The 15,651-nt window shown below is 42.8% G+C and overlaps 1 protein-coding gene across 1 annotated transcript in view; it reads right to left on the bottom strand.

The window, feature by feature from the left end:
• The window catches only part of PSTPIP2 (proline-serine-threonine phosphatase interacting protein 2), a 67,040-nt gene that overhangs the window by 30,925 nt on the left and 20,464 nt on the right, over positions 1 to 15,651 (bottom strand). Inside the window, exon 2 of the mRNA XM_080684629.1 lies at positions 1,077 to 1,177. Coding sequence (XP_080540755.1) covers positions 1,077 to 1,177 — 101 coding nt within the window. The remainder of the gene's footprint in view (positions 1 to 1,076; positions 1,178 to 15,651) is intronic.

The following is a 15,651-nucleotide window of genomic DNA, read 5'->3' as shown; positions in this document are numbered from 1 at the left end:
TTAGGACTCTCTCACTCACTGTACATTGGTTTGGGGCCTAGCAATGACCTGGAACTTAGATCCAAAACCCCGCTAAAACACTCCATCCAGAATCACAATGGAGTATTCCAGATGAGTAAGTTCCACAAAACTAACTCACTTCATTAAGTAGAATTTTTTTAAAAAAAATCATACCCATTAAGAAAAAGAAAAGAAGCCCTGGCAGGTAACTCAGTTGGTTAGAGCATCGTCCCAATACACCAAGGTTGCAGGTTCGACCCCAGTCAAGGCACATATAAGAAGCAACCAATGAATGCATAAATCAATGGAACAACGATCTGAAATATTTCTTCTCTCGCTCTTGCTGTCACTCTCAAATCAATCAATAAATAAAAAAATTTTAAAGAAAACAAAAAAGGAAAGAGAATCCTATAAAGCAAGCTAGTATCCCCACTGCCACCTAGCCATACTGCCATGTAGACTGCCATGACCTGTCCCACATCTTTGTCACTGCTTCCTGACCCCCAGTGGTCTCTGAATCAGGCTCTGTCCCTCCTCTACCCGCCCCCACTCACCACATGGGTCATGTTCATTCTCATCTCCAAGCTTGCTATTCCCCCACATATATCTGGACATCCCTCCACCTATCAAATCCACCAAACCCTCAGAGGGCCACCTCAAGGATCTCCTCCTCCATGAAGCTCCCATGCCCCCCTCTTTTGGCCAGTCCTCCACAATCCCCCTCTCCCGTGAGGTCTCTCAGTGTCATGGGTATCACACAACTTAATGTTTTATTACGTTTTGTTTGCTGCTTCATGCATAAGTCTTATCTCTCCAACTGGTTTCTAAGAACTTTAGGACAAAGATATCATTTACATCTTGGGGAGCATCCCATAACCTACTGCAGAGGGTCTTGTGAACCATGAAACACAGCCATGAAGCAACATCAGCCTATGGCCCAGACTCAGCAGACCGAGTCCCAGGTCCCATAAGCACCCCACATCAGATGAGCAAGTTCCATTAAGCAGTGAATTGTCCCTTGTTAGCGTGGAAGCATCCTGTCTTCCCTCTGTCTTCAGAGAGGAAACAGCGTGTACCTTTCTTTTAAAAAGTCTTCAAACTCTTTGCAATTCTTGCGGCCATTGTTCAGATGATGGATGATGCTGTCGTAGCCAATGGTGCTGAGGATGTCTGGACTCTGGTGAAAAAGAAACCATCCTTGTCAGACCAGGAATGGCACAGATGGAAGCCCCGAGGCCTGAAGAGATAGGGGAAGCCCACAATGGGAAGTTCTTGAAACACGTTACCTCCAAGACATATGTGACCAAAATAGAAGAAGTAAGAATGCGTGTAGCTGTGGAAGAATTTTTAAAATTATGAAACTGAAGGGGCCACAAAACAGGAAGGAAGTGCCTGAGGACTGAGAGGCACATGGATGAGGGAACTGTCAGGGCCCTGGGCTGCTACCAGTGTCCTAAATCAGGCCAGGACTGGGAACACGACAGCCTGACGCTAACATCTCTTCTCATAAAACCAATAAGCCCGCTGAGTGTCAAGGGTATTGCTGCAAAGGGCAAGCAGCCCTGAGCCAGGTGCCAGGCCCAGGAGTGAGAGAGAAGGTCTGGCTTCCCACTGGGAAACACAGAGGGAAGCCGGCAATCAGCATGCTCCACATGGTCCCAGTTTGGTGCGGGGGAGGAGGGGAGGATTTTTTTAAATTTAAAATTAGCAGTTTATTCCTATTTTACTCTACTAGTGCCCCAAGGTTGGAGGAAGCTGCCCAAGCCTTCCAAAGCATTAGCCCTAGATGAGGTACATTATCAAACTCAAAGTTCCCTCAGCTCCCCAAACCAACAAATCAGGGACTCCAAGGAATATCCACTGAAGTGTCCCCTGCGAAGAAAGGCTGGCTCCCTAGTTTCTATCCCCAAATGCTTACACTAGGTTGCTGACTCTGGCTTTAGTCCTCAGGGAGGCTGGTCCTGGGAGCTTTGAGCTCCTCCACCCCCAGCCCAGCCCAAGCAGACCATCCCCTCCCAGACCCCAGTCAGCTGAGAGAGGTGCGACTCTGCCCTGGGGTGGGTAGGGGACACCTGAAGACACCTCTCTACCTAGTCCAGGACCTGGAGAGGCAGAAGTCCTCTCTTCCATTTGCTGCCACTTGTCATCGCCTGGCTGAGCAGATTGGTGGGTCCCAAAGAGGCCCAGCAGGACCAACGTCTGAGGCTGATGTCAACGTGGCTTTCAGAAACTAAACTGGCCATAAATCCCACCACATTAACACATGCATTATTACACATTAACAAATTTTATACATAGACATATAAATAAATCTAAGTGAGAAATACACTTAATTCCATTGCTAGCTGTTATTTGAGCACAGATTTAGACCTTGGGAAGTCTAAAAAATGGCATCCACCAAAGCTTCATTTCTCCACCCACCTCCTCCATACACTAACTCCTCTGTCTCAGCCAGGTAGGTTTCTTACTGCCTCCTGAAAAGCAGAGCTCAATGGCAACTCTAAGATGATGCTTACATTATCCTCTCCTGAATCCAATCCAGCCCCTCCACTTCCAAGTTTTCTGGGAGCCTTCTGAGTAGCCAGAGCTCCCTCCTCTGGACTCCCAGAGCACCCAGCTTCTGAGTTCGCTGTTTGGTGAGTAGCTTTGCTGTCCCAGCTCCACTACAAGTGCCTGTGGCTTCTTCGACATCTTGGACCACTCCTATACACACACACACACACACACACACACACACACACACACACACACACATCCAGCTTAAATACAGTAAAATTCTGTAGGATGAAGCCGCCTTTTGTGTTCCCAGCCAGATGCATTAGACAAGAACAATGAAAACCAAGACTCCTGGGTGAATGAATAGGTACAAATACTCAATATCAATGTTGGTTTGTAGACAGAGGGTTCTCTGTTTCATGCTACTCATTTGGAAAAGGTGGTTTCCTTGTTTTAAATTAAGGGTGTGTAGACTCTTTGATCTGGACAGGGAGGGTGGAACTAGGCCAGGGTTTCCTACAAACAAACCAAATTACCAGGCCTCTGGCCACCAGCCTGAAAAAAACCAGAACTGCTGCTTTGGAGAACTGACAGGGCTACCGAGGCAACCAAGAAAGGAAATCCCCAAGAGAAAACAAAGAGTGCCCGAGGCCAGTTTCAAAGCTGTGCAGGATATGGCCTGGAAACTCCTTCCTATGTTACTCAGAGAGCATGGGCCAAGTAGGAAAAAGTACTTCATGAGCACAAAGATAGCATCACAGATCTGCCATCAGAGGTGAGTGTGCCAAACCCATAACCCCAGTATCCTCAGCTTGGTAATCAGCCCTCTTTGCATTATATCTTACTTCTCTTCCCCAGCCTTCCCCACACTGGTCTCTTCCCTGTCTTCCAAATGGGCAGTGTCCATTTCTACCTCAGGACTTTTGCACATGCTTTTCCCACAGTGGCAATGGCGTCTCCTCCTCTTCACTTAAACTCAACCTCTGCTTCAGAGCCAGTTCAAATCCCATTTCCTCTCTGAAGTCATCCTCAACTAATTTGCCCTATGGTCTCCTCTCCTTCTGAATGCCTCGAGTGTTTGATGCCTAGTCATCTCATTTGGCTCTAATTCATACCGTCTGACTTCAAAACGTTCTATGAAGTTACAGTAATCAAAACAGCCTAATAGTGATCTGAGAATAGACCAATAGATCAATTAAACAGAATGGAATCAAGAAACACACTTATCAATTGACTTTCAACAAAGGTGCCAAAGCTATTCAGTGAGGAAATGACAGTCTTTTCAGCAAATGGGCCTGGGACAACTGTGTAAACCTCTGGGAGCAGAGAGCCTCTACTCATTCCTCAAACTTGACAAAAAATTAATTTGAGATGGATCATAGATTCTAATATAAAATATATATAAAACTAAATTATAGAGTTTTCAGAAGAACCAATGGGAAAATACCTTTGAGAATTGGAAGTATTTCTTAAAGAGGACACAAAAATTATGAACTCCAACAGAAAAAAACTGAAAAATTGGACTTCATCAACATTAAAAACCTCTGCTCATCAGAGAAATTGTTAAAAAAATTAAATGGCAAGCCACCTAGTGGGAGAAAATATTCGCAATACATATATCAGTCAAAAGACTTGTATCCAGAATATTTAAACAATCCAACAAAACAATAATAAAAATATAAGCAACCCCATAAAAACTGGGTGTAATACTTGAACTTCACAAACACTTCATAAAAAGACACTTCCTATAAGATATTCCTTTGGCCAAAAAGTTCATGAAAAGTTGTTCAACATCACAGGGAAACTCAAGTAAAGTCACAATGATAACTACTTCATGCCTACTAGAAGAGCTAAAATTAAAGTCCGTATTGAACGTAGGCAAGGAGATTGAATTATCATAACTCTCATGCATTACTGATGGAAGTGTAAAAAGGATCTGATCATTTTGGAAGATGGTGATTTCCCAAAAAGCTGAACGTACACATACCCTATGCCCCAAAGTTCTGCTTATAAGTATTAGGATGAACTACCCCAATCTCTCCTGCTTGGGCATGTAATATATATTGTTATAACCTTTTTCCCATAGCTCGGGGCAGATGGTGGTGCCTGGTGGCGGCCCCTGCAGCAGCAAGATAAGATGAACTCCTCTTCGCCTGACTGACCTGTGCACTCTCCTCCCTTGACTCGCTTGAGTGACTCACCCCTCCTCCCCACCCTCACCCCCGCATCTCCTTGACCAACTCCGCACCCACGTCCTAACCCTATATAAGAGAATCTAACCATCCCCTTGGGCTGACACTCACACACTGGTCTCAGCCGGGGTAAGAGAAGGTAATAAGATTTCTTAAGCTCTCACAAGGTCTCTTGGCCTGGTTTCTTTCAGCGTGGACCCAACAATAAGCATTTACCCGTTGAAGTGAAAACATACATCCACAAACAAGTCTTTCACAAGAATGTTCTCGCCCTGACCGGTTTGGCTCAGTAGATAGAGCGTCAGCCTGCGGAATGAAGGGTCCCAGGTCCGATTCCAGTCAAGGGCATGTACCTTGGTTGCAGGCACATCCCCAGTAGGGGGTGTGCAGGAGGCAGCTGATCGATGTTTCTCTCTCTCTCTCTCTCATCGATGTTTCTAACTCTCTCCCTCTCCCTTCCTCTCTGTAAAAAAATCAATAAAATATATTTTTTAAAAAAAATGTTCTGAGGAGTTTTAGTCACAATAGCCCCAAACTGCAAACAACCCAAATGCCTAACAATTTACGAATGATAAACAATTTGTGGTTTATTTATACAATGGAATACTACTCAGCAATAAAAAGGAAAGAACTACTGATGTGAAATAACATGAATGAATCACAAAAACATTATGCTAGTGAAAGATACTAGACACAGAAAGTATTTACTGTATGATCCCATTTATATGAAATTGTAGGACAGGCAAGCAGTTGTAGGATTTATTTCTATGGAAAAACAAATAAGAACACTGATTGGCTGAGTCAGGAAGGGTGGACTGGGAAGGGCCATTTGGGAAATTCCTGGCATTGGAAATGGATACATGCATGTGACCCACATTCCTATCAAGATCTTTCTATAGAGGTGTGGATTGCACAGGTATATGCAGTTTTTAAAACTCATTGATCTGTGTCTTTCATCTCATATAAATTAGACCTCAAAAAATTAAAAAGAAAAAAAAAGTTGATAGGAGGGAGCGGCTCAGCCTTGGAAATGGATCTAGTCTTGGAGTCCTGGGTGAGGCAGGAGATGAACAAGAAGGGGTGAGCAGATCCAAGCACCCAGCAAACCTCCCAAGACCCAGAACGTAAGGTTTAATAATGCTCAAGTTATAAAGAGGTAAATAGTATTTAAGTTTTAATCAAGGGATTTGTACTTTAATCACAAAGCCACTTAGGTGTTTTTTTTTTAAGACAAAAAATTCAGTAGATCCAGCAGTGAGCACATCTGTACCACATCCAGCAGATGTATGAGCCAAAGAATAATAAAAACAGACTTATCATGAGCACGCCAGCGGGCAGTCCAAAGCAGGTGGGGGTGTGGATTCAGAAAAGGAGGAGGTCTAAGTGGGCTGCCCGCCAGCTCTAATGCTCCAGGCTGGTTTCACTCACGCTGTCAAATCCCATGAAGCCCGCCTTCATGCCCAGCCTTAAACCCTGAGCCCCCTGCTGCAGAGGCCTCTGAAAACCTGTTTCCAGGCTCCTTTTCCACATGGCTTCCAGGCAGAAGGTGCAGAAGCAAAGGGGAAGCAAAGAGCACCCACACCCTCCAAAGCCTCCATCAGAACTGCAAGTGCTGCCTCAGAGCATCCCACATCTGGCTCAGCGCTGCCTCTCAGGGCCATGCCATCACTATGTCTGTTACACACAATTGCTCCAGATGTGGGTTCCAAGGACCAGAATCAGCTTGGTAAACATGCAGACCCTCTAGGTCCCACCCCAGACCTGCTGATCCTGAACCTGGGGAGGGGAAATAGCCATTTTTTTACAGTCCCCCCAAGTGACTGTAATACCATTTGAGAAATGCTGCCACAGAAATTACAAAAGACAAAAGAGCAATCACGGTTCCTGCCCAGAGGAGGAGCTGGCTCCAAGAGAGCAGGGTACGTGCACAGGCAACCACAGAACACAGCAGAAGGGAGCCGAGAGAGAATGACTGCTAGGAAAGGGCCAAGGGAGAAAAGGCCAGAGAAGACTCCATGGTTTGCCTTTCATTTTAAAGCCCCCAATTCGGAGTTAAAAAAAAAACGCAAATTGGCATTAATGCCTTTTGGAAGCACAGAGCCACGAGTGGAGAGGAGGCCGCTGACTTTGCATCTCATACAAAATTTGTTTGGGCCCTGGGCATATGATGCATAAGTGTGTTGCATGTTGCATTAAAGGACCACAGCATGTTCCAAAAACACAGTCAGACAGGAATGATTTCCAGGTTTTACAGCTGAAGAAAATAAGACTCTAGGAAGAGAAGTTCTCCTTATCACTGCCTCCACCCACAAAGAAAGAGCTTAAACCTCAACCAACAGTACTATCCAAATCTGTTATTTATTAAATGCTGTATGGCAACAACAGACTTGGGATAAACATTGAGGACCTCATTATGCTCTTAACCTTAATCTTTCTTTCTTATTCACTTTCCTACCTCTTTCACCCAAAGACATAAAACCAAATAGATCAAACTCCTCTAATCCGCAAATATGAACCAACTATTATTAATTGATACTAGCATCAGGGGTGGGCAAACTTTTTGACTCGAGGGCCACAATGGGTTCTTAAACTGGACCAGAGGGCCGGAACAAAAGCATGGATGGAGTGTTTGTGTGAACTAATATAAATTCAAAGTAAAGGAGCGGAGGGGAGAGCAAGAGAACCCTCCGCTCTTTTGGCTCTGCAGGCCGGATAGAACAGCCGAACGGGCCGGATCCGGCCCGCGGGCTGTAGTTTGCCCATGGCTGAATTAGGTCTAATATACACTGAATACTTCCTGTATTCCAAACAGCATATCAACTATTTTACATGAAATACCTTGTTCAATTGCTTTTATTTTAAATGTATTTATCTTCTCCAGAGGATATTAGGATATTTTTCCAGAGAGTGGACAGTGGACAGGAGAGAGGGTCGGGAGGGGAGAGAGAGAGAGAGAGAGAAACATAAATGTGAGTCATGTGGATTGGTTGCCTCCCACATGTGCCCCGACCGGGGCCGGGGATCAAATGTGTAACCCAGAGTTTTGCAAAGATGGCGGTGTAGGAAAATGCTGTACACACCGCTTCCCACAACCACATCAAAATTACAACTAAAATACAGAACATCCATCATCCAGAACTGCCAGAAAGCTGGCTGAATGGAAGTCCTACAACTAGAGAAGAAGAAAGCACACTGAGACTGGTAAGAGGTGCGGAGGCACTGAACCGGCTGGTCCGGTACCTACCTGTGCAGCTTTTTTAATTGGGAGGGAGATCTTCTCTGTGGAGGCCACCCGGAGGAGCAAGCGTTCCCAGCCCCACACCAGAACCCCAGCCCAGGGTCCCAGAGCTGGGAAAGAAGTCCCTATGGGCAGTAGGAACTACCGGGTGTAAAAACCAGTGTTGATTGGAGCTCAGTGACACAGAGGCTGCTGGAGAACCAACTGTTCCTCTTAAAAGACCAGCACCACGAACTGAACTTACAAGGTCCTGCTTCCTCTGAGCTCCAGCACTGGGGCGAGGCTCTGGGGGACACAGTTGTCTGGCATCGGGGCAAGAACTTGGGGGTGGCTTTCTCCCAGATGGAGGTACTAGCAGGGATCATTGTTCCTGTGCTGGGACCTCCCCAGACCCAGGGCTGATTGGCAGCCATTTCTGTTTACTTCATCCTGGTTGATTCCCTAATACCCAGCCTCATCCAATTTACAATCCCACCCAAGCTGCCTGCAGTGGCTTTTGCATCTGAATAGCCTGTCCTTGAAAATCTCAAACAAGCTGCAGCTGGGTCAGGGAGCCCAAAACCTATCAATAAAAGGCCCAAGACTCAGCACCAGCACCAGCACCAGCCTGTTTTGCTTCATAGCTGGGCCTTGTCTGGGCACTTCCAAACCTGATACAAACAGGAGGAATCTGAAAATTCCTCCTCCTCTCTGTAGATTCCTCCACAGGTAGGTGCCGGACTAGCTGGTGGCCCCAGGCAGTGGCTGACTTTGCACCTCCCTGGAGACCCAAGAACCAGTGTACCCCGTGGTCAGTGTCAGACCATACCAAATTATAACTCTACGCATCCATCAGTGACACACTCAAGAGGCAGACTCAGTGAGTGCCAAAGCCCCACTGAAGCAAGTCCTGCTCCATAAGGGTGTCTCCTGCACAGCAGCTCTCCCACAGAAAATTGGCCTGGAGGTCAATCCCTCCCAGTGACACCATTATCAATCAGGTCTTAACTACAACAAGACTGTGCTCACAGCCCACAAAGGGGTACACCTAGAGTTCCCAGCTCAGGTGACTGGGGAGGCTGAGCCACTGGGCCTGTTAGAACACCTACTACAACAGGCCACTCTACCAACACATAGCAGTTCTACCCAAAACGTAGAAACAAACACAGGGAAGCAGCCAAAATGCGGAGACAAAGAAACATGTCACAAATGAAAGAAATGGAAGAAAGCAAACTACTGGATATAGAGTTCAAAACGACAGTTATAAGGTTACTCAAGAATCTTCTAGGATGCCACCATGAACAGCATAGGGGAGGGATGCACCAACATGAAGCACAAGTATGTTCAGTGCTTTAATTGCTGGTTTGCCAAGAAGTTCCTCAAGGGGAACAGCTCTGGAGACCTGTGCACCAACCTCTTCAAGTGCTACCAGTAGTGCGTTCAGAAAGCAATAAAGGAGAAGGAGATTCCCATTGAAGGACTGGAGTTCACGGGCCATGGCAGAGACAAGACTGAAAGCTGTTCTTGACCTTGACAGTGACCTTAAAAATAGACTCCTCAAATCAGGAAATTTGAGCCCTCTGGATTTTGTCAATTAAGGCTGTGAAGATAGCCATCAAAATAATGAGAACTTATTTTCCTCCTAGATGTTTTCCTCTCACTTGTTTGATCATCACTTTCTACTTTGGGATGATCTCTCACTTGCTCTAACATCTTGCAGGAACTCGCTGTGCTAAAACTGAATGATTTCTTAGGATTATGGTTGCAATACTTCATCTGGGATCAGCTTTAAATATATCTTGTATCTAAAGACTGATAAACTTATCAGGATAATCATGGTTATCTGACCTCTTGAGTTATGCCTCAAAGGCCATTAGATACACTGTACTGGAGTCATTGTTCATGGAAGCAACTGGTTAGGACCTCTTTTCTCTCAGGGAGCTAATGCTCTGAAAAGGAATCCCAGCATGACTGTTTCAATCAATGCTTGGGAGCAGTTTTATTTTTATGTAGTAACTTAACTATTAAGATGCTCAATGGTGGACTGAGTTAGCCAACAGGAAGCTTTTAATAGTCCCCGGCCTTAACAAGAGGTGTCAGATCTCAGATTAAGATGTGAAAGCTTCAAGAATGTTAATACAAACACCATTTCAGAGTTCATAGTGTAGTTTAGTCATTAAGATCCTTAGATTATGCTATGGAGGAAGATCCTAAATTGCAAAGATTTGCTGCTGTGGCCAGCTTTCAACCTAAGTCAATGAATTAACTCAACCTGTATATCATGAAAATGCCAAAATACTATATCTGGTTAGGGGAGAAAGGAATTTGCTTTATTTGTGTTGTTTTCCCTGCCCTATAATATCCGTAATCATGAAAATGGAGTAAATTATAACATTCAGTTTCAGTAAAAAACCACACAAAAGAATCTTCTAGAAACCTCCAAGGGACTCTGTGAGACTTTCAAGGATCTTAGTGAGAATGCCAAACACATGGAAAAGGACCAGTCAGAAATTAAACATACACTGTCCGAAATAAAGAATAATATACTAGTACATGGATTCAACAGTAGAGTAGAGGATTCTGAGAATCAAATCAACAATTTGAAATATGAGGAAGCAAAAAAACACCCAACCAGAAGAGCAAAAAGAAAAAAGAATGCACATTCCCATTATGGAGGTGCCAGAAGAAGAGAGAGAGCAAGATATTGAAAGCCTATCTGGAGATCAACCAAAGGACTTGTATGGATGCATACAAGCCTAACCAATGGACACAGACACCAGGGGAGTGAGGGTATGAGTGTGTGGGGGGGAGGGGAATGGAGGGATAAGGACACATATGTAATACCTTAATCAATAAAGAAAGAAAAAAAAAGATTTTAAATGCTGAAAAAAAATGTGGAACATAGCAGCAGCTAGATGCAGAAATGCACTTCTCCCAGTAGCGTGGCATATCAACAATAAATTTGTTTTGTCCTTCACTGGAAAAAAAGCAATTGACAACATTTGTTGCTTTGGAGATTTTGTTTAAAAATAAACAAATTGGAATCCCCCCCCCACCCCCGCCAAAACAAGAAAAGAAAACCTATTTGAAGAAATAATGACAGAAAATTTCCCCTACCTGGTGAGAGAAATAGGCTTGCAAGTCCAGGAAGCACAGAGTGTCCCAAACAAAAGGAGCCCAAAGAGGACCACACCAAGACACATCATAATTAAAATGCCAAGGGCTAAAGACAAAGAGAGAATCTTAAAAGTAGCAAGAGAAAAGCAGTTAGTTACCTACAAGGGAATGCCCATATGACTGTCAGCTGAGTTCTCAACAGAAAACTATGCAGGCCAGAAGGCAGTGGCAGTAAATATTCAAAGTGATGAACAGCAAGGACCTACAATCAAGATTACTCTACCCAGCAAAGCTATCATTTAGAATTGAAGGTCAGATAAAGAGCTTCACAGACAAGAAAAAGCTAAAGGAGTTCATCACTACCAAACCAGTATTATATGAAATGGTGAAGGGTAATCTTTAAGAAGAAGAAGAAGAAAAAGAAAAAGATAAAAAATATGAACAACAAAATGGCAACACATAGGTTTTGTTGAATCTAAAAATTGAATCAACAATTGAATCTAAAAATGAAAATAAATGAATAAGAAATCTAATGAACAGAATAAACTAGTGAATAAAATAGAATCAGAGGCATGAAAATGGAACAGACTGATGATTCTCAGAAAGAAGGGGGGGTAGGGGGAAAAGAGATTAAAGAAAAATCTTATATGCATATAACGTATTACCTATAGACACAGACAATAGGGTGGCAAAGGCCTGGGGCAGGGCGGGAACCAGCTGGAGGGAGGCAATGGGGGGAAAAAGAGGGACATCTGTAATAATCTCAATAAAGATTTAAAAAATAAAAATAAAACCTGTAACCCAGGTACATGCCCTTGACCAGGAATCAAACCCTTGACCCTTTGGTGAGCTGGCCAATGCTCTAACCACTGAGAAACCAACCAGGGTCCTTGTTTAATTCTTATAACAATCCTATTGAAATAAGCATCATTATTACCTTTGTTTTATAGGGCAGAAAACTGAGGATCAAAACCTGTATTCTGAGACAGACTAAAATCTGTATTCTTAAATCATTCAATTGCACAGCTTCTCTTATTGCAGGACAAGGACCATGTCTAACTTTTTGTCGGTCCATTTCTCAACAATTCAAGAAGGCTTTAACCCAGACTTGGGTTTGAGCCCCAATTCTGCCATGCCCAAGCTACATGACTTTGAGCTATTAGCTCAATCTCTCCTAGTGTTAATTTACTAGACTGTAAAATAGGGATCACTGGGAAGATCAAATGAGATCATGTGCTTTGAGGTGGTCAAATGCTTCACAAACTAAAGGAATTAAAGAAGACACAATCAAATTTTTCAAGCCAGGCCACATAAGCAAAAACAAACAAACAAACAAACCTATGTGTTTGGACCATGTAAATTTCTTCCCTGGAGGCAGTGAAATAAATGGAGCCTGTTAGCTATTCAAAAATAAGCATGTTGTCATCTGAGGAGGCAGCTGGAAATGTATCAGAGGTACCTCAGCAAGGGATATGGAAACTGCCAGCACTGCTCTCAGCCATGTTTACCTAAACCTAAAGTCAAACTCACTGCAGTGGTTGTGGATTGGGAAGGCAAGAATGAAACCCCACCCTAGGTCCAGCCTTGTTCTACAAGCCCACAGGTGCCTCCTCACTTCCTACAGCCCGCACTCGGACACCCCAGCTCTGCCTAACCAGAATCCAACCTTGATATGTTTAAATGTCCCTCCTATCATCACAGTTTGATCCCCAGTTAGGGCACATGCCCGGGTTGCAGGCTCGATCCCCAGTGTGGGGTGTGCAGGAGGCAGTTGATAAATGATTCTCTCTCATCATTGATGTTCCTATCTCTCTCTTCCTCTCAGAAATCAATAAAAATACATTTTAAAAAATAAAAATAAATGTCCCTCCTGTCAAGCCAGCAGTCAACTAAAGAGGCATCTCAACTCAACTGAAAACATGTTAAGTGAGAGTAAAACCTGAGAAAGTAACTGTGCAATGCAAAAACTCCAACAGGAAAACCAATGACTCGATAGATGTGCATCAGGATGTTGGAAACGATTCTCTTCTTAGCACATTTCTGTGTTTTCTAAATATTCTATAATATAATAGAATTTATATTATAATCTGAAGTCTTTCTATAAGATTTTATAACCTGAAGTCTTTCTCCCTACCTCCATCTCTTAACGATGGCACACTAAAGTCTCTCTTTTCTCCCTCATCCGTCCCCAGGCCGCACTAAAGTAACAAACAATCCATAGCAGCAACAGAAAATAGGGAAGGGCCCAATTAGGAAGCTGGAGATGTGTAGAAATTTCTATGATAGAAAAGTAGATGGGGCTAGACAAAAGTCGGAAGCCACACAAAACACAAGAGAAGAAATTGCACAAACTTTCCAAACAGAGCCCTAGAAATCCCAAGCTCAGACCAGCAGGGACTGAAACTGAAGCAGTCGTGCCGGGATCAGGAGGGTGCCTGTAGGACACCGGGAACCCAGCCAGCACCCTACCCCACTCCAAGTGGGAACAGAGCAGCTGATTCTCACATTTGCGCCAAAGCTGCAGCTGGTAAGGATTCCACCCTCAGCAGGCTCCTAGCAAGGACATGAAGACCAGAACCCAAGGCACCACCAAAGCTTCCATAGCAAAGCCCTGTAAATGCCCTGCACTTCCAGGGTAACGCCTTTTCACTTAATCACTCCAAGAGGCAAAAACATCAGAAATCGTCATTATTTCTAGATGATATAAACATCTACTTAGGAAGCCAGGGATATCAAGTACAAATCTAGGAACTAAATTAAATATTTTTAAAAAGCAACAGCTTTCTTATACTACTATGTCAACAATAACCACTTAAACCTGGAGGAGGGTAAAGGGTGCGGGCGGGGGGGGGGGGGCAGTGAATGGAGATATCTGTAAAACTATCAACAATAAATATATATATATTTAGAAAACAAAACAAAAAACACAAATAAGGGTTGTTGTTTTTATCTAAGTTCATTCTAAAGCCCACCTAAAAAAGTAGATAAATGAAAATAGCCCATAAAATGCTAAAAGATTAATAATGAATGAGGACTTACCCTACCATATAAAAAACAGTATAAAGTAACCAAAAATTTATAAAGTATATTCCTGACATTGATAATTGATAATCAAGTAAATAAAATACAAACAACATTCTAGAAATGGCCTTATGTATATATGAAAATTTAATATATAATAAAGGGAGCGTTTGAAACCAGAAATCAAAGGATGGCTTATTCAATAAATTTTATTATGACAATCACTCCAGTTTGCCAAAAACTAAATGTCAAGCCCTTTTTAACATCATACTCTAAAATATCTCTGAGGAATTAAGTGTCTAAACATGGAACTCACAAACATGTAAGAAGAGATATAGGATGTATATATAAATATATATATTTTTTAATTGAGGTAAAAGATTCTTCTAAGTATGACTCCAAACTTAGAAGATATAAAAGAAAGCCCAGCCAACTTGGGTCAGTGGTTGAGCATCGACCTATGAACTAGGATGTCACAGCTCGATCCCCGATCAGGGCACATGCCTGGATTGTGGGCTCCATCCCCAGTGTGGAGCATGCAGGAGTCAGCCGATCAATGTTTCTCTCTCCCCTTCCTCTCTGAAATCAATAAAAAATATATTTTTCAAAAAAGATAAAAAATGATGGTAACATATTATAATCCATTAAATAAAATATGAATCCTACTAAGGATGGGGGAGGAGCTCTTCCTTAAGTAGAATGCCAATTTATGTAGACAGAATTAGAAAGTCACTATACAAAGACTTGTACATGAATGTTCATAGTACCTTTATTTGCCATAGCCCAAAAATGTCCATTACAGGTCAATGGATGAACAAACTATGATATGTCCATAAAGTGGAATATTATTTAGTAATTAAAAAGCTATTATTACTCACAAGATGGATAAATCTCACAATAATTAGGATAAATGAAAGAAGCCAGGCCAAAAAAAAAAAAAAAAGTAAGTACTTCCTGTGCTTCAATTATATAAATTCTAGAAAATGTAGCTAATCTATAGTGACAGAAAGCACATCCCTGGTTGCCTAGGGAGAGAGGCTGATGAGGTAAGAGGGATTTCAAAGGGGCAAGAAGAAGCTTTTGGGGCAATGAATATGTTTGCTACCTTAACTGTGATGGTATCCACATGTCAAAACCTATTAAACTGTATACTTTAACTATGGGCAGTTTATTATATGTCAGTTATTCTTCAAGAAAGTTGTTAAAAACTTTTAGTAACCATAGAGCAACCATCCTGGTAATAATTGATTCAGGTAGGAATCATCAGTAGATGTTAAAATTAATAGATGAAGGTTTGAGGAAAGTGGTATGTATCTTCCAGAAAACTACTTACTCATTACAACCAGGAAAGCATTAATTTTACAGTGAAAACACCTATAAAAGTCACCGAAAGTGCCAAGTGTGTTCTAACACCTAACACTGTGGTCTAAAGTGAAAAATGGCCCCCTGAACATGCCCTCAACCTATTCCCCAGAACCTGTGAATTTGTTTACCTGCTTGACAAAAACTATTTTACAGATGGGATTAAACTAAAGATCTTGAGATGAGGAGATTATCCTGGTTTATCCAGGTAAAACCAGTGTGATCACAGGTTTCCTTATAAGAAGG

The sequence above is a fragment of the Plecotus auritus genome (assembly GCF_963455305.1).
Source record: "Plecotus auritus genome assembly, chromosome: 8".
Lineage (NCBI taxonomy): Eukaryota > Metazoa > Chordata > Mammalia > Chiroptera > Vespertilionidae > Plecotus > Plecotus auritus.
The sequence above is the reverse complement of the archived record's forward strand: the minus strand, read 5'-3'. Positions and strand labels throughout refer to the sequence as shown.